The sequence below is a fragment of the Mytilus trossulus genome, chromosome 12 (assembly GCF_036588685.1).
Source record: "Mytilus trossulus isolate FHL-02 chromosome 12, PNRI_Mtr1.1.1.hap1, whole genome shotgun sequence".
Classification (NCBI taxonomy): domain Eukaryota; kingdom Metazoa; phylum Mollusca; class Bivalvia; order Mytilida; family Mytilidae; genus Mytilus; species Mytilus trossulus.
The window spans coordinates 47440919-47460887 of NC_086384.1; the positions used below are offsets into that span (position 1 = coordinate 47440919).

Genomic DNA, 19969 nt, shown 5'->3' on the forward strand with positions numbered 1-19969 from the left:
TAAGTGAGAGGTTAAGCCAGCTATAAAACCAGATTCATCTGGACATTTTCTACGTAAGAAAATGTCTTTACCAAGTGAGGAATATGACAGTTGTTATCCATTCGTTTGATGTGTTTTGGCTTTTGATTTTGCCATTTGATTACGGACTTTCACTTTCGAACTTTCATCGGGGTTCATTTTTTTGTGATTTTACTTTTTTTTCACAATTTTTTGAATAGATAAACCAAGAGCTGCGTCAAAATACTAACATACTTTACTATATGTGTTCTTCATAAACGTTGAATTCTTCGAGCAGTATGCAAATAAACTCATCATAGATACCAGGACTAAATTTTGTATATACGACAGACGCGCGTTTCGTCTACAAAAGACTCATCAGTGACGCTCGAATCCAAAAAAGTTAAAATGGCCAAATAAAGCACGAAGTTGAAGAGCATTGAGATCCAAAATTCCTAAAAGTTTTGCCAAATCCAGCTAAAGTAATCTAAGCCTGAGGCTAGTAATTATTCTTTGAATAAAAGAGGAATTTTTCGTTTAATCGAATAAATTAACGAGATCTTAAGACGGAGCAAAATCTATTTTTCATCTAGAAGGTGAACTCGGATATATGCATAAATGGGCATTCAAAGAAAATATAAAATGTATCTGAATTCAAACAAATGGAAGTTTTCAAAGACCTTGACTGGCTAAACAGCCCTCGCACGGTCGGATAATCTAAGTTGGTCGGTTGCATCAATAGCTTTGGAAATTTATCCTTAGACTACTAAAGATAGATGTCCTAGAGTTAAATGCTTATGTCGAATTCAAGTTAAAATGGTATATTCCTTACGTTCTTTAACATACTTTTTTTATTGGGACTTTAATTTATGTAATATTTTTCGTAGGAAATACTTAGATTTGGAGATGGAACCCTGATGTTCAATTATGTTATCGATTTTCTTCTTTTATCCTATAGAAGTGGAACAATATTTTTTGGGGTACTTTTTCTAGAGTGTATACATACATACTATTAGTTGTTACATGACGTGGTATTATTGATCATACTCATAAATAAAAAAAGAAGAAAAAGACATATACACAAATAATAGTATACAAGACACAACATACTAAAACTAAGATTAAGCAACACGAACTCCGCCAAAAACTCGGGATATACTGATAATTACAGACAACGCTTCCAAAACAAACCACACCTTTCTCTGATGTCATAGTTAGGCAGGCCAGTAACAATTCTTACATCTCCGCGCTAATGTTTTCCTTGAAATTCAGTATTTGACATCTTAAATAAATAAACTCAATATAGAAATATTAATGATATATTCCAATTAAGAGCGCTATTATACAAAACAGTAGTACCACTAGCACATTTAATATATTTTTTGTAAAATTGTTTTCAGTGAGAAATTCTCTTCTCTGTGTTATACCGAATTCTGACGATTTACTGGAAGACATGTTCCCAAACAGGAAATTCGTTATTCGTCGAAGAACTGGGAGTCTGATCTCTTCGCTTACTTCTAAATTAAAAGAAATATTATGAATGATAATAATTATTCTAATAATGATAATTGTAAGTTATAGGTTAATCCTCGTCATACTCGTGCTCAAAAGGCACTAAGTATAGGTGTCACATGTGGAACTTGATCTGCTTACCCTTCCGGAACACCCGAGACCCTCTGTTTTTGGTGGGGTTTGTGGTGCTTTGTCTTTAATTTTCTATGTTGTATCTGATGTACTATTATTTATCTGCTTGTCTTTTTCATTTTGAGCCATGAGTTTGAATGTCTGGCATATTTCATCCCTCTTTTATGAAAGAAACAGTTAAATTGCTGCATCTGTCGCTTTTTGTAACATCTAGATGTAAACAATACCTTTAGGACCTATTTATTATCCTGATTTTTTTTTTGATTGAGGATTAGATAAATAACATAAATGATATGCTTAATTATAATTATGTAAGTAAACACATCATAGATACCAGGATTTGTTTTTTTTTGGAATACGCCAGATGCGCATTTCGTCTACACAAGACTCATAAGTGTTTAAAAAAGTTTAAATAAAGTACACAGTACGAAGTTGAAGAGCATTGAGGACCGAAATTCCAATAGTTTTGCCAAAAACAGCTAAGGTTATATATTCCTGAGGTAGAAAATCCTATTAAACCACAAAAATTAACTGCCCGTGTTTTCTATCTTTTTCAGTAACTGCAATTTTTAATTTTGTTCTAGAAAAAAAGGTGACGACTATAAAATATAAATGTTTCCCTTTTGGCAATAATATAATAGTTTGAGGAGTAAAGACATAATATTGTACAAACCTTTTTGTCTTGAAGCATACTTTGCAGATGTTGATTTGTTCTCGCCATCTGACATGTCTGAATTAACTATATCCATTGGAGTAGAAAATTCAGTCGTGACTGTTTGATCTGATCGCTTAATATCGTACTGGTTTGGTCTTATTCTTGTCCACCAAGTGCAGCCTTGTAGCTGTATGGATAGATAGATTTACTTATTTATTTCTGATAACAAAGCACTTGATATAACTTATGAACACAGTTTATAAGAGTAATATGCCGGGTTTCACATGTAGAGCATGATCTGCTAACCCTGCCAAAACATATGAGATCACTACAGGTTTTTGATTGGATTTAGTGTTGTTCAGTCGTTAGTCTTCTATTTTGTGTGTTTTGTACTGCTGTTCGTCTTATGCGTATGAATATCCTGTTGGTATCGTTCGCCTCTTGTTAACTCTAAATGAGGATTTGAAAATATATTAAAAGTATAATAAAAAACAACAATTGTAGTTTCTTCCGTATATGTTATGCTGTTCGTAAATTTGAAAACAAAGTTAAAATTTACATTTCGATATATTCAGCAATCACGTAGTCAATCAAATGTAAAATAAGCATCATTTTAATAAGACGTTCTTTGAAAAGACACACGTGGATAATTATGAATGTATGTTTGAGCTGTTTTGAACATACTCTCACGTCATATGCTTTTCATATGAATGCGCTACGAGACTTCATAGAACGATAATGTTAGAAAATAATCATTTTACGTGAAAATGAACGATTGTATAAACGAATATTATCATAACAACCCACATTTACTAAACAAAAAAATGAACATAGGAAATAATCATTTGTATATATTTTGCCAAAATTGAAAGATTGTGTTCTTCTGGTTATTTTTCCATACCTCTGTGTCAGTACGTCTGTTACTTTTTGTAACGAAACTAATGGTGATGATTAATATGATAGTGATACTATTGATAAGAACACCAAAGTACAAAAAATGCACTTTGGACAGCAGAGCTGGTCTTGTATCCTGTTCTCCACAAGCAGGCTCAGGATATACAAACATTAATATAAGACGAGCAAGTCCCATACAATTTGCAAGAATCAAACCATAGAAGCAACCCTATAATGTAACATGTAGGATTTATATATTTGATCCCTTCTAGACTTTTTCTTTGTTGTGTTATATTTGTTATTTCTCATTATGTGTATATTTGTTATTTCTCATTGTGTGTATATTTGTTATTTCTCATTATGTTTATATATGTTTTTTTCTCATTTTTAGCTTTGGCATTGTTTGTTTGTCTCTGATTTGTCAGATACAAAATTATTTGGTAACTTTCAGCTCCCTTTTTATTTTACTTGTGTCGGTGATCTTTCGCAACCTTATGAATAATAGTCGAGATAAAAGGTTGTAAAAATTTTACAACAGTTCATTAAAAAATATATTATTGATTATCAGATGGAGTAATATTTGACATGAGTTAAATAAGGATGTTGGAATGTGTGGATGTTGGGTTCCATTTTTATTTTCAATTAATTCCTGATTTGATTGTGTTACATGTATATTATGTTTTTTTGTTATCTTTTACATGATATAACTGAAAGAAAAGATAAATTCGAAACCAACAATTGTTTTTTCAAGCCAGGTGGCTCCTTGATGTCATATTTTAGAGGCTGTATTTTTACACTCTTAAATTGGTCACTTGTTTCACCAAAATATCATACACTCAGTCAGTAAATTCAAATGCACATACAAAATAGTTCAAATTGAAGAGCATTTTCTGTGTTGAAATGATATATAATTTATATGTTCATAATTATAGGTTCAACAAACGTTAAACATTTCGAATTCTAAGGTTCCATTCACTGTTTTTGACAAAACCTTGCGAAATGTTTGGTCACCCATGCTCTTCAATTTTGACTTTTTTGGTTTCTGTAACTTTGTTTATTTCGGCGTCACTGATGAATCTTTTGTAGAAGCGTCTGACCTACACAGTTATCTATGAAGAGTTTAATGTAAAATATGTAGGGAAGGTCACTCTGATGTCTTGATTTACAATGTTCATAACAATGTGTGATCAAACAAAATTTACACACCTCAAACATGGTTTGTCAATTGGGTACAACTATATAATGTGAATGACATATATGTTATAAGGAAACAAATGTATGTCTATTCCTAGAATGAACACTGTAATATTAAAATACCTGTTCGGTTGCGCCTTTCCAAAATATAGACAAAAGAAACATCATGCCGATTGGATATGCCAAAATACTATCTACTGCATTTATGTAAGCAAAAATCATTCCGCCTTCAGCAGCTTTTACAAGAGGTAAAAACAAGATACTTATGCCACACATGAGTGTTACAAACAGCCTGATAAATATACAATATTTTTTTAGGATAAAAAAAATGGAATGTGCATGGTCTACAAATTAAAAAAAACACACAAATCTTGGTCTTCTTTTATTATGTTGATTTAAAAACCTATTCAACTTGAGATAGAAGTTAAAGGTATAATGTAGCTTAAAATGTAACAAGTTGTTTATATTTCTCCGTGATCATATTATTGATATACTAGTAGCAAAAACATTCTTATCTTTACCTTAAAAAAAAAAAAAACCTCCTGTATCCATTCGCTCTCTTTAAAGAAATAATAACAAGTTTTCGAAAAAAAAATTCCGCAGTGTTGTTATTACGTTGATGTATTGTATAAATCTGTTTGAATAGCCCCTTTTCAAATCATTTTTATTTTAAATCCTACAAAGAGAAATAACACATTAAGTCGTTCAAGGAGTACCGCTGCCTTATAAATAAGACATATTGCAGAACTATGTTTATTTTTATCGTTGATACTTGACGCTGTCAACTATTTTGCAGTTAAGTAAATCAGTTATGCACTTACGATGTACGAACAACTATCATTATATTGCAATACTAATGATGTTCTAAACAAGGTATAAATTACTGTCGTACAAGTGAGAGGTTTAGCTTGCTTTAAAAGCAGATTGATTCCTTATGTTTAACGAACAATGCATACCTTCCTACAATAAGTAACTCTTTTTCTCCTGCTGCATGTCGTATTTTCTGCCATACATCAATAGTAAAGATAGTGCTTGCACTGTTAAATATTGAAGTAAGGGAACTCATAATAGCTGAAAGCATCACAGCAATCATAAAACCACGTAGTCCTGAAACATTCATATAACCACATTTTAATCTATTGTCATATTAACATATACAAATGTTCTTGCATGATACAAAATGGTAAACGGTAAGATGCAAATTAAGTGTATGTCAGCTTATAGGCTTATACACAACGTCATAATTTGTTTAAGCTGTTCTGATAATTCCCATGTTATTAACAGATATTATTTAATACCCCCACCCCTCAAACAAAAGCCCCAATAATAGGAATTTGTTTAAAACACAATTTCTAAAAATTCAATGCTAATTTATGATATATGTTTAGTTAAATAATTCATTTTCAAAAATAGTTGCTTGAAAATGCTATCATTACCAATAAGTGTCAGCTCATTTTTATAGTAGAACATTTATCAAATTGAAGATCACAAATGAAGATTGTGAAAGAGGGGCGAAATATTACAGAGGGACATTTAGCGAAGCAACATGAAACCCACTAAAAACTGGGGTTGATCTCATGTTTTCCGAAAGGTTAAGTAGATCCTGCAGCGACTAACCCCACTTACTTCATGACTGCCTGATATTGAACAATCGTTAAAACTGGTCATTTTTTTTTATATTTAAACCATTATTAAAAGCAATTAGTTTAAAGCCCAATTCTGCCGGGACACGGTTGCGTATATATAGATCCGATACAGCCAAGCTGACATCCTACAGGTGCAAGGGTTTCTAATGCCAGTAGGAACGAGACCAAAAGTAATCATATATCTAGTCATCAGTCACCTTTAAAGTCCAGTTTCATGCTTGTACTATTTTTATAATATTGATACGTTTTAGATTAAGAGTTACCTAACTTGATAACTGAGTAATAATTATATTTCTTGATGACTACATGAGATAAATGTGTTATGGTAACCACTAAGTCTTCTTAAAAGCCCCTCCATAAATAAACCATTCTGTTACTTAATGATACCGATATATCTTTTGTTCTTACCAAACCACTTGTTTTTCACTAAGAGCACATGCTAGCTTAATATGCTACATGATTTAGAAAAAAATGCATTTTTTTTAAATGGCAGCATACAATCAATTAAGATTTTGAGGTCTAGTCATGATGTAATCAAAAAGCAAAATAATTATCATGTATAATAAGAAACTAACCATTTGGTAAAATTTCCATAACAAGCTTAGCATAAGCGATATTTGAGCACCCAACTTCATTATCACACACATTTTTACACACTACCGTGTCTGCACAACCAACCTCATCTGATTAAAAAATATAAATAATAAATCAATCACAAAAAAATCTGAAATATCTCATTAATTAAAACAAATAGGGGTATATGTAAAAAAAAGAAAAGAAAACCAATAACAAAAATAACAAAAGCACACCAAGAAGACATCCATTGTTTTAATATCTGTAGAATCAAACTTTACCTGAAAGTGCCGTACATTATGTTTACTGAACGGACAAATGTTCTCATAAAGAACAGCATCATTTCATATTCCTTTATCGGTTAATTAGTTTAACAATAAATTTAACACGAAAGACACACATGTGCTAGTTATGCAAACTGTGGATTCAATATTATTCGTTCGATACCAATTTTCGTGGGTTTAGTGTGTAGAGGTGAACCACGAATTCAAATGTTCAATGAATAATATATTTTCAATAGGCTTTTTATACATATAGTGGCAAAACCACGAAATCAAATATCCAAGAAAATGCAAGTTACCAGCAATAAACGATAATTGATACCCGTCAAAAATAACTGAATCCACAGTACAATGTACCTGTAAATAGGATTCTTCTAATCATTCCAGGAAAAACCATGGTAAAGAGTGGAAGCACCTTCAAGAAACAAGTCATCAGCACACCACCTTTGGCATGAGATATATTTTTAGCAGCTATCGTTCTTTGAACCATCACCTAGAATTTAAGTTCGTTTTATTCACATATACTGCTGAGGAAGACAATTCTAGTTTATGATATTTATAAGACCATTTCTAGATTACAATTAAATCCATCAAAATTAATATATTAGAACTTAAATTTCAGAATTGGTCTACAAAGCAAGCTCTAAAGACTTGGCGAAAGGTTTGTAAATATATAGACCAGCAACAAGAACAGTCGCCTAAATATTTATTTCTTGCAGTGAGAAAATATTCGTTTTATGGTTTCAAAATGTCTGTTCGTAGACACCAGACAGAGGATTTCACAGAAATAGTTTGTATCTCAAACTATCTTAAAAAATAAAGAAAAATTTTGAAACAAAGAAGTAATTTTAAAAATCATTTAACATTGCATTACTATGAAGTTGTCTTATTTGCTCACATCTTTTTTGTTTATGAAATACGGACACATTTTCTTGTCACAAGACTGGAGAAAAACAACTTCTTCTATTTCGAACAGTAATGATTTAGTTCGATGAAGTGTTTTGTAGACTCTTGTGTTTTGTCGTTTTTCGTCTATTGGCGTGATGCTGTCGGCTCGTAAATTTCACTTGTCCCTTTGGTTCTTCTGTCCTTCTTTCAATTACTTTTAAATTCTAAATATTTCAATCTTCAATCTAAATTCGTATATTATTAAAACTGCTATAAAACTTTATTATGCATCAACTTTTCACTGATCAATTTTCTTTAAGATGCATTGATTTCTAAAATTGATATATAAACTCTTACCGGTTGTTTAACTCCACTTTCCGATATATTTTAACTATGAAATAAAAAAAACCCTCCCCAACATTTCTTCAAGTAAAATCCCGAATCTTTGATTTCTATTCTACTGAAAATCGAGTTTGATCGATCTCCAGCGATGATCATACATAATAGATTTATTTCAAAATTCCAATAATTCTATGGCCTTCCCGCTTTACGTAAAACCATATTGATACATATACTTATAAAATACTTGGAATTTATTCAGGCCGAACGTTAATGACTAAATTCCAGCTATACCTGATCAAAGCACCAATACCATATGCATCCAATGGTTGCTTGCATTACAAGTCCTGGCCATGGAAATATTGCCCCATCAGCATCAAGAAACAAATGAAAGGCGTCACTACGAGGCAAACCACATGTTGAATTATCATTCCGTTCACTCGGAATAGCCATCATATATTTTTCCGTCATTGCGTGGTATCCACCAACTTTGTAAAAACCTGTTAGAACGATTTATTTCTGATGATCAACCACTAAAATATTATTATGCAAGTCACATATTTCCGAGATGATCAGAATTTTAGAATAATACAACAATTTTGTAAACTGAAGGGTTTTAGAAACATACCATTAAAGGACTATACAGACAATAATATTGCATTGACTTGACATTTCAACGATATAAGGATGAGGCTTAGAAACGGGGAAATGCGAGGCTGTGCCGAGCATTTTCCCCGTTTCGGGCCGAATCCTTATTTCGTTGATATGTCAAGTCAATGCACTATTATTGTCTTTATACTGCAATCTAAAAACAAACATTGTGAATTGTTGTTTAGTGTGTTAATGTTATTCATTTGATTTGAATATTGGAAAAAATCCTCCTTTCAAAAGGCCTCATATCACACAGGCAGAGAAATATACAACACGATGAAAAACATCATTACACCTGTTGAAAACGCCAATAAATGGTGAACGAATTCGTTGTTTACAGACTTAACTATCAACATAAACATAAAACATAATGATTTAATTATAGGTTGCAAACAAAAAATATTAATAAGTGAAATATGTTTTCCCAAAAATTGTACAAGAAACAAGTTTGAGTCGTTAAACGCATCGTTGTAAAACATTGGAAACTAGAACAGATTGAAGAGGTCGTATGAATAATTAGATATAATTTCGTCAATTTCTATTTAAATATTCACGAGGAAAAGTGATATAAGGTCAGTGACTGTATATGACATAGAAATATACGGTCAACGCATTTTGATAGCTCAAATAGAACGAGTGCAGTATATAACATAATGTTCACGGTGAATTCTAATATTTATTACTTTTAACAACATGACAGCTGACAACAATAAGTGTCAATTAAGAAAGCAATGATGCCATTATCCATACTGTATAAAGTGTAGTCTGATTTTCTGTCATCAGTATCGAATATGGCTAAATTTACCTTTATGGCAGCTTCATTGATTGACAAAGACTTCTGACTATTTTACTGAGGGATCATTACCATTCCTGATGTTATGTTATCATGATACCAATTTTATCGGCGGATTAGGACGACAACAGACGATTTTGTTAAACTCATTTGAGACGTCGACAACATTTTCTTAACATGTCCTGTACCCAGTCAGGAAAATGGCAATTGTATCGTATAGTTTGTTTGTGTGTGTGTTGCATTGTCATTTGTATTTTTGTTCACTTCAGTGTTTCTGTTGTTTCGTTGTTGAAATGTAATATATTGTATTGTTTGTTTGCGTAATTCTCTGACCTGAATGATTTTTCATTTATTTGTACTTTATTCCTGTCATGGTGTCATTTAAGTGTTATATTCATCATTGCAATAAAAGTGCGAGTTAAAACCACCATTTGTCTTTACATGTCTTGTACCAAGTCAGGAACAACTGGCCATTGTTATATTATAGTTCGTTTCTGTGTGTGTTACATTTTAATGCTGTGTTTCTGTTGTGTCGTAGTTCTCCTCCGTAAATATTTGATGCATTTCCCTCAGTTTTAGTTTGTAACCCGGATTTGGTTTTTTTTCTCAATCGATTTATAAATTTCGAATAGTGGTATACTACTATTGCCTTTATTTGAATATTAATATATCAAAGATATACGCAAGCTATGGTCTCACTATTTACCCTCTTAAGAAATTTTGCAGGATGTTGGATCGATCAACAAATGTCGAAGTAGTAAAAAATTATCACTGTAAGATAAATCCCATTAAGTCTCCATTGAATTGAAAGTTCAAAATATGATTTATGTCTTCAATTTATTTTCAATTTTGATCAAAATTGTTATTTGTGATAAAAGATGACCAAACCGCCAAATTTGATTATACCATTAAGCTGACTTAAAAATTTACTTTCAGGAATACTGAAAAAAGTCCAGATAACTTTTGAGTCATTCAAACAATCCATAGATATTTTGTTTGTAATGGCTATAATTAGGAGGATTGATTAAAGATAACCAAGGGACAAATATTTGTATATAAATTACCGATTCCAGTGACTATAAAAGCTCCGATGTTCATTATTAATGATTGTAGTGTGTCTGTAAACATCACTGCTGTCAAACCACCTATAACATAGAAAAACTAGTTAAACTATTTTCTTTATCTCTAAGTTGAATGAAATGTTATATATTCTGTCTCTAAGTTACAAATTAAAGGTAGTTTCTAGATTGCTGTCTGTTCGTTAGTTGTTTCTAATCAATTATCGTTGTTTTTCTTTGAAATTTCGTATATCATATTTCAACGGCTTAGAAATGTCTCTTGTGTCAGAGACTGAGAAGTTAAAATGTATCTATTTGAAAAAAAAAGATTATTTGTATTAGCTCTTTTATGAGAACAAAGTTTATGAGATAAAAAATCAATTTATTACATGTCCGATTCGGTTTTTGTTTATTTCCAGATACTTACGAAATTATCGTATTTATCACTTTTTAGTTGGACCAAAGATTTGTATTTGCTCTTTTAAAATTATCAAAATTCAAAAGGAATCAAAATCTACTTAGATATGAATGTGATATGATTTTAGATTTATACTCGTGTAGACCCTGTGCTTGTTTGTGTATTGCAATCAGTTTCATTATCAAAAGACAATAAAAGTGTTGAAAGACCGACGCTTAAAATGACGCTCCTTTTACATATTAGGCATTGTTGATATTAGGTTTTAGGTGCACAACTATTGAAATTCTCACATTCACCGCATTAGCAATTACAATTTACGTAAATATACTATGAAGTTACCTAAAATCGTATAAAATCCAGTAATGACTAATAATGCAATGATAGATACGTAGGTGTTCCATCCTAGTGACATTTCTATGAAAACAGATCCAGCAAATATACTGACCTATAAAATAATTCATTTTTTGTTGTATATGTTATTTCAAAACAAAAAAATAGTTTTTCTTTATTTTATGTCATTTGTATTTTGTACATAACCCAGTGAATCAAAGTAACTTCAAACATAAGAATAAGAGTATAGAGATCAGTACTTTAGTAGTTGACGTCCGAACGGGAAAGTCTATTTGTTTACGTTCTATGTCATTTTGGGAGTTGCCTCGTTGGCAATTATACCTCATCTGACTATCTTATTCAAACAGAACGTGTAGTAAGAAAACCTAAACATATAAATAGACAGACGTTCGTTTCGTCTACATAAGACTCATAAGTGAAGGTCAGATCAAAATAGTTATAAATCCAAACAAGTACAAATGAAGAGCATAGAGGACCCAAAATTACAAAAAGTTGTGCCAAATACGGCTAAAATAATCTATTCCTGGGATATATTCATGGGATCTATTCCTGGTACCAAACTTAGTACTATTTGCCTATTAGATATGAATATACGATTATAGAATAATGTTGATTTTATAAATGATTCTAGTTTAGCAGGGAATAACTTGCTCTTCAAAAGCACATGTCATTTTGGTCTTGTGTGGAAAGTTGTCTCATTGGCAATCATACCACATCTTCTTCTTTATATGCATACTCTTAAGTAGATTTTCTGTTCCTTTATTGTTTACTAGTAATCTGATGATTTTGATTCTTCCAATGTTACTCTTATACCTATATTGATTTTTAAGTACCAAAACAGCATGCAATATGTACTGGTTGCACCTTTAACCACTTTTTTCTTTTCAAGCCATACTGAGAATATAAAAGAAAAATACAATAAAATATAACACAACAAGCAATGATTTTTGTTTTATTAACGTCACCTCTAAACTTACCGACAGCTTTGTAAGGATGTACATGACTAGAGATATACAACTAAGATACGTATTCAGTCTTTTCCCACCGTGGCGTTTTTGTATAAACTGCGGAACAGTATACACCTTAAGAGAGAGAGATATAATTTACACAAATGTACCCTGACATACAGTATACAGCTGAGATAAGTATTTAGTCCATTCCAATCATGTCATTGTTGTATGAACTGCAGTTCAGTTAACACCATACACATACGAAGATAAATTCATTATGTATGTATTATTGTTTCTTTTGTTTCATCTTTTGACATCGGATTCGGACTTCTCTTGAACTGAATTGTAATGTGAGTATTGTTTGCGTTTACTTTTCTAAATTGGCAAGTTTTGTATGATTTTTAATTTTAGTTTCTTGTGTATAATTCAGAGTTTAGTATGACGTTCATTATCACTGTAATAGTATACATATTTTTAGGTGCCAGCTGAAGGACACCTGAAGGACACCTACGGGTGTGGGAATTCTCGCTATATTGGAGACCCATTGGTGGCCTTCGGCTGTTGTCTGCTCTATGGTCGGGTTGTTGTCGCTTTGACACATTCACCATTTCCTTTCTCAACTCTATTATATATAATATAAAATTGTACAAGAATCACAGGAGATATAATTAATAATACCTCAATTAGACATCAACTTGAAAGATACAAAACTATGTTGTTCAAGACGAGTTTGGAATATGGACCACTTTTTTCTTAATTTTCGTTTGTTTATGTTTTCATATTTTTCGGTACAAATTTTGAAATATTTAAATTTACTTTCACTTATTCGTTGCTCTTTTTCGTACATTATTAGAAAAAAGAATAGGTTGTAAATTTGGATCCACAATAATTATTTTCCACGTGCTTTTATGTGACAGAATGAGTAAAATTCTGACAATAAACATAAGTTTGATAGTCGTTTTTATTAAGATCGTATTTCTATTTGACGTCTCTTGTCGCTGGTGGAGATTTATTTCCCCGAGGGTTTCAAAAGACCAGTAGTCAGCACTTTTTGTGCTGACATGAATTGTCATTGATATGGTTATATTTATAAATTTATAAACATATAATTTTTTTTTTTAAATACTAAGGCTTTTCTACCTCAGGCATAGATTACCTTTAATAGCTGTATTTTGCAAAACTTTTAAGAATTTGGTCCTCAATGCTCTTGAACTTCGTACTTTATTTGGCCTCATTAACTGTTTTGTATTCGAGCGTCACTGATGAGTCTTTTGTAGACGACACGCGCGTATGGCGTTTATTCTAAATTTGGTCCTGGTATCTGTGATGAGTTTATTTACAACATCTGTGTCGATGCCCCTGCTGGTAGAGATTTATTTCCCCGAGGGTATCACAAGCCCAAGCAGTCAGCACATTATGTGATGACATGAATTGTCATTGATATGGTTATATTTATGAATTTACTGTTTACAATTTTTTTCTTTTTTTTTTAAATACTAAGGCTTTTCTACCTCAGGCATAGATTACCTTAGCTGTGTTTTGCAAAACTTTTAAGAATTTTGGTCCCAATGCTCTTCAACTTCGTACTTCATTTGGCCTTATTTACTTTTTTGGATTCGAGCGTCACTGATGAGTCTTTTGTAGACGAAACGCGCGTCTGGCGTATATGCTAAATGTGGTCCTGGTATCTGTTGAGATTATATATAGATAATAATACTCATTTGAAAGTCACAATTATAAATCAAATGCTTTAAAAGAAAGATAATAAGACAACATTATCAACAGTATACGTCGATCAATTGTTAAGGAAATAAGGATGTTAACAATTATCATAGTTAATTGAACACTGGCCAAGCAATTTTAGTATCTTTTAAGCATGGACAAAGATTTTGACAGCATTTCATATTAGATAAAGTGTATGAAGGGCTAGCAGAGCTTGAACTTATATCTAGTAACACAGACATATGAAGATCGTTTAAGTCATTATCGCGACATAGTATCAATATAAACATAAAATAATACTTACACCAGCTGATATATAAACTGGAACAAATATCCACCCTAGCGCTACTATTTGGAAAGTAACCTGAAATAATCGTCTAGTTTTTATACTATTGTTTCTAAAATACCGCCGAAAGACATAAATCAGCATCAATTAGATTACCGTAAATGAATACGGTGTATTCACTGATATTAGTTGGATACCAATTTCGTGGAATTCGTTGGTACAGGGGAACCACAATTTTAAATATTCAATGAAACACACTTTTTAAAGGAAAGAATACTGGCTTTGCCAAAACCACGAATTTAAATACAAAAAATATACAATGTTTCCTCAATCCATTAAAATTAGTACCAACAAAAATAAATGAATCCACAGTATGTTTTTCTCGTATTTTCCAAGAATATAGTCAAATCTTTGAAGAGAATATTTTCCCTTTGTCCGTGCATATTTTATCACTAGATATCGTCGAGTAATCACTTTAGGCTAGGGGAGCGATGGATAACACTGGTATAGGAACCGTTTACGCTTTTTGAATACCTGAATACATTTTGGTATATATATGGAAGTGTTTAACGACCTTGACTGGCTTTTCAGCCCTCGCACGGTCGGTATTTAGTGATGTTTGTGTTTTTATAACCCACCTACGATATTAAAGGGGCATTATGTTTTATGGTATGTGCGTTCGTTCGTTCGTTCGTCCGTTCGTTCCACTTCAGTTTAACGTTTTATGTCAAGGTAATTCTTGATGACGTTGAAGTCCAATCAACTTGAAACTTAGTACATATGTTTCTATATGATATGATATTTCTATTTTTAATGCCAAATTAGAGTTTTTATCCCAATTTCACCGCCCGATGAAGATAGAAAATGATAGTGCGAGTGGGGCATCCATGTACTTGGGACACTTTCTTGTTTTCTTTGTGATGTTTGGGGGACTTGTTTGAGTGTCCTGGACAGAAATGTATACATGTTTTGCCTAAATGAATGCTTTTTGAATATTTGAACATCCTAAGGTTTCAAATATAAGTTTAAGCATTACTGATAAAGTTAAATCCAGAAAGTGCTTTGAACGTACGGAATTGTTGAAGAGTTATTTTACTTTTGATAACACTTGATGGACTGTATGTCCCCGATGATATTTTAAGCTCAGTTTCCTGTACTAGTATTTTGGTACTTTGTTTGAGATGTGTTTTATTATAACTGTTTTTCTAAAATTTTACTCAAAAGATAACTAAGGTTCCAACTCACACAGACATAGTTGTCGGTAAGACGAATTAAACTTGTCTTATTCAAATCCTTGCTATGAAATGTTTAAGGTTAAGAGTTCCAGATAACTTTTGATTTAAAATCTAATAGGTAGCAACAACAATTTAGAATGTCTGTACTACGTCAGGAGTACGACAGTTGTAGTCCATTTGTTTGATGTGTTTTATCATTTGATTTTGCCATTTGATTTGTGTCTTTCTGTTTCAAACTTTTCCTCGGATTTCAGTATTTTTGTTATTTACTTGTTATATACGGGTAAATTTTGATTCTAATGAATGCTTGAGGCGTTTCCTTCAATTTGATATGAAAGATTCATTTTTTTAAATACACCAAATAATAATAATATCATTTGATTGTAATTGCTCTTTTTTTTATCACCAATGTATCCTGCGTTATATCTACTATAAACATATGTTGGCTAAATGAGGATTTAATGTAATGGAAACACGTTTATCACCTATCTTTTATACTAGTATTCAGAAGTTTTCTTCATTAAAATGTTATATATAAAATTAAAAATGTACAACTTTTAAGTTTTGATTCCAAAGTTATATTCAATATAAACCAAAATACCATTAAAGTGGTCAGGATGTCTTCCTTCGATTTAGATTTTGAAGTAGCAGATAACAGTTGGTTATGATCTTTAATGAAATGTGCAAATTTTGAGAGTAGTATGCAATTCATGTGAAAGACTTTTGATGTAAATATAGAAAATGATGTGTTTTTATAGTTACGGCTGTAATTTTCAAAACATACCATGTTTATGCTTAATTCATTTTTTTCCAACTTTGCCCATTAAGGGGGAATAACTCAGATAGTCAGGGAGATAACTTAGATTCTATAATAGAAAGTGTTGGGAACTTTACCGATGTAAAATGTAGCAAGAAAAAAAGTTCAATGACCCGATTTTTCTTTTTCTTATCTGAAAGCATATGATAAGAGCTATCTCCTCACATTTTACCTTAAAATGTTATGGTATAATTTTCTTTTTATCACACACAACTGGATTTTCCATGCATAGTATATACCAAATCTGACAATTTTGCACAACCTGTGGCGTGAAAAAAATATTACCAGAGGCCCATACCTTTTATTATATTTTTGAAAAAAAAACATGACAAAAACTTCATTTTGACAAAATATTATTTTTTTTATGAATTTTAGTGAACCAGTTTATTGTTGCGTATGGTAACATTTATTTTTAATTCTATATCAAATTGTAAAAATCGGTTATGCGCTACTTACAAGCCATTCAAAAAGTACAAGTGCTATTCCTGATGCTGCTCCAGCGCCAGCCAAACCAATGAAATGTTCACTTCCTATGTTACTTCCAAACAAAGACGCCCCAACCTAGAAACAAACGTCATTTTGGAAATATTTTATGCTTGTATACTATTTGTGTATTTCATATTTTTATCTATTCACCATTCAGTTGTATATACAACTTTGGTATACAATTGTCTCATTGGCAATCAAACCACATTTCATCCAATGCCAAATAAACACGACAAGTGCCAATGAAATAATTCATTTATTGGAAGTCACATAAACCAAAATTAAGTGCAACTGTAATATTTTCGGTAGACAATTGAAGTCGTAATTATCAGACTATATGCTAAGCGTCTGAATCAAATAATGAAAACAGTTGAACCATTAAACATCGCTTATAAATTAAACTTACTTTTAATTCAATATTGAAATTTGACTTATTTGTGCCGAAATCTCTGGCCTTATGTAACTTTTAATTTTACAAAACCCAATAGATGGTAGATACCATTATAGGGATACTTGTGTAGTATAATACAAATATTCTTCACGAACAAAAGACTATAAATAATACTATAATTACTTACCGCAAACCACGGCATAGAACGTCCAGCTAAAAAGTAGCTCTTGATATTTCCTCTGTTCGGTCGAAACAATGTCTGTAAAGATATTGACACAAGTAATACAATGTCAAATTGCTACCTTAAAATATACCACTTATAATATTTAATCAAATCACTGCATAAAAGAAAGGAGTTTAACTTGCTTTTAAAATCCGATTTGGTCCACCATTTTCTACATATTTTCTAGGAATATGACAGTTGTTATCCATTCAAATGATGTGTTTGAGCTTTTGATTTTACCATTCAATTAGGGAATTTACATTTTCTATTTTCCTCGGAGTTCGGTATTTTTGTGATTTTTAAAGATAATTATTACCTTTTTACCAAGGGCTGTCGAAATTACCTCAGGTGTCACTTACAATTTGGAGCACTGATGGTATAAGTTATTATTGCTGATTGTACAGTGATCTTGTATGTAATTCATTTTGTTTGCGTTCTTTACTTCCAAATTTCTCTCAACAGCAATTTGAAGAGATGAATAACAGTTAGATACTGTGAATATTTGATGAGTGAAACAAACGATTCCAAGGGTTATTAAAACTATAAAGTAGAAAACGACATCTCCATGACAAATAACGAAAAACAACTAAAAGATAACAGTCTACTAAACAGAATATAAAGACAGATCAACACAAACAATTCAAACAAAAACCAGGGTTGATTTCAGGTGCTCAGGAACGGTAAGTAGATCATGTTTAATGTGTAGTACACGTCATGATACACAGGTATTTACGAACCAGCTGATGCATATTCTTCTCCTTTGTTAGTGTATTAGCTGTGTACGTTGAGTTTTAAAGTTTGTTGTCAAGACCAGATTTCTTTTTCAAGCAGTTTATGAATTATGACTTACACATAAAACAATTTTCTTTCGGCTTTTACCATAGATTTGACAATTCAAACACATATTTGTAACGGCGGTAGGGACGGATCTTTATTGTTATTAAAGACAGCAAGAAGGCTATTTCGCTTAATTTTTGTAAATATTTATTCTTGATATTATGACCGGACGAGATGCACTCTAATTAGTTGGACTATCATCTTTCTGACTTTAATTACTATATCTTTCAATTGTCATTCTTAGCTCAAATATTCTTACACAATTATCTTTTGGTTTAAAATGTATGTTTCTACTAATCCGATAATGGACTTCGTATCTACGTGTCAAAGACAGTTTTAGCAAATTATATGAACAATGGACAATAATTGCTTAATCCGTTGTTACGTGTATTTTTATGTTATTATGTTTTATATACTTCTTAAAAATAATTTATATTCAGTTTTTGGATAGGTTCTTAAACCGTGAACACCGGACTCAATATTGTAACATCGTTATCTTCTTGTTGGATCGTTTATTAAATTGTTAAACTTTATACCGACTTGAATCTTCATTTTAATACCCAGCAAATAGTCTGGCTATAATATGAACGATACAGAATGAGGACAAAACAGACTAATCTTATTTGTTTAAGGTAGCACAATACAAATATTTTATACCTCAAATTCCCAGTTTAAAATGCTGTAACTTTCTCTATAATGCTTGAAAATTTATAAAAGTGGTATTTATGGATAGCTAATAGATAACTCTTTCAAAGTAATGCAGTGTAAAAATATTATACAACAACAGTATAATCAATTATAATTTTAACTGTGTCTACAAAATGTTACAAGAAATTTCCCCTTTCCATTGAAATCAGCTTCTTCATGAATACCCCGAGAGGGTTGATTTTATAATATGTTGTTCCTAGAGTAATTTTCTACAAAAGGGTGTCTCAGATTGAATGCATAGATAACATTTTACACCTAATCAAACAAGCTATACTTGTATGTGGTAAGGATGTTTACACTTATTTCAGATTTATGAGAGAATGGAATACGATAGCGACAATTTGAGCCACCCTTTTGTAGCTGCTGCTGTGTTAATTAAGATATTAAAATTTCTTGTGTAGTAATGATAAATTAAAATAGGGAAAGTCCATAAAATAATCAACCAATGGAACGAATGAATAGTATATGTCATATTCCTGACTGGTACAGAAAATGTCCTCAGTGAATGGCGGGTTAAACCTACTTTTAAAGCTGGTTTAACCTCCAACTTCTATGGAAGATGTTTGTTTATAGTTCCGTTATATTGACAAAATTTGGCGAGTTAACAAAACGGACATTACGTCAATGTTATAATAATTTGGACCCATTAGCCGAAGCGTTAATTAATATAAAAAAAACAACTAATTTGCAAATACAATTCTTACCCATATTCCAACTGCTAACACTGCAATCAAGTACAGAACTATTATTAGTATATCCGCCCAGTTTAAAGTTTTCATTTTATATGTAACGTTCCACACAACTAGAATATCAGGTAAACATTGTCTTTAGTACATGTAGATAATGTTCAAGGTAATTAAAGCATGTAACATGCCTTACATTTTTCATTAAGTTCAAATTTCAAAAATGTGGGACGAATCTTAGAGATCAAA

At 31.5% G+C, this 19969-nt stretch overlaps 1 protein-coding gene across 2 annotated transcripts; it reads right to left on the minus strand.

Moving 5' to 3' along the window:
- On the minus strand, nucleotides 1–19855 carry LOC134693631 (sodium/myo-inositol cotransporter 2-like). 2 transcript variants are annotated; one of them, XM_063554470.1, is made up of 15 exons: nucleotides 19742–19855; nucleotides 17457–17528; nucleotides 16849–16953; nucleotides 14359–14418; nucleotides 12360–12464; nucleotides 11371–11476; nucleotides 10620–10700; nucleotides 8406–8611; nucleotides 7242–7377; nucleotides 6606–6713; nucleotides 5341–5491; nucleotides 4508–4676; nucleotides 3198–3419; nucleotides 2315–2483; nucleotides 1–1514 (listed from the first exon to the last, which is right to left on the minus strand). In XM_063554470.1, exons 1-15 carry the CDS (start codon nucleotides 19814–19816, stop codon nucleotides 1309–1311), a joined length of 1971 nt encoding a protein of 656 aa, XP_063410540.1. In that variant the 5' UTR covers nucleotides 19817–19855; the 3' UTR covers nucleotides 1–1308. The 2 variants fall into 2 exon arrangements, with proteins under 2 accessions (XP_063410540.1, XP_063410541.1); XM_063554471.1 differs by lacking the exons at nucleotides 1–1514; nucleotides 2315–2483 and adding an exon at nucleotides 2575–2746.
- Nucleotides 19856–19969: the final 114 nt, after the last annotated feature.

Coding starts and splice junctions, on each gene's coding strand:
- LOC134693631 (XM_063554470.1), bottom strand. CDS start 19,816: ATGAAAACTTTAAACTGGGCGGATATACTAATAATAGTTCTGTACTTG. Junction 4,677..5,340: donor GAGTTACTTATTGTAGGAAG/GTATGCATTGTT, acceptor TATATTTATCAG/GCTGTTTGTAACACTCATGT. Junction 2,484..3,197: donor ACAGACGTACTGACACAGAG/GTATGGAAAAAT, acceptor CTATCCATACAG/CTACAAGGCTGCACTTGGTG.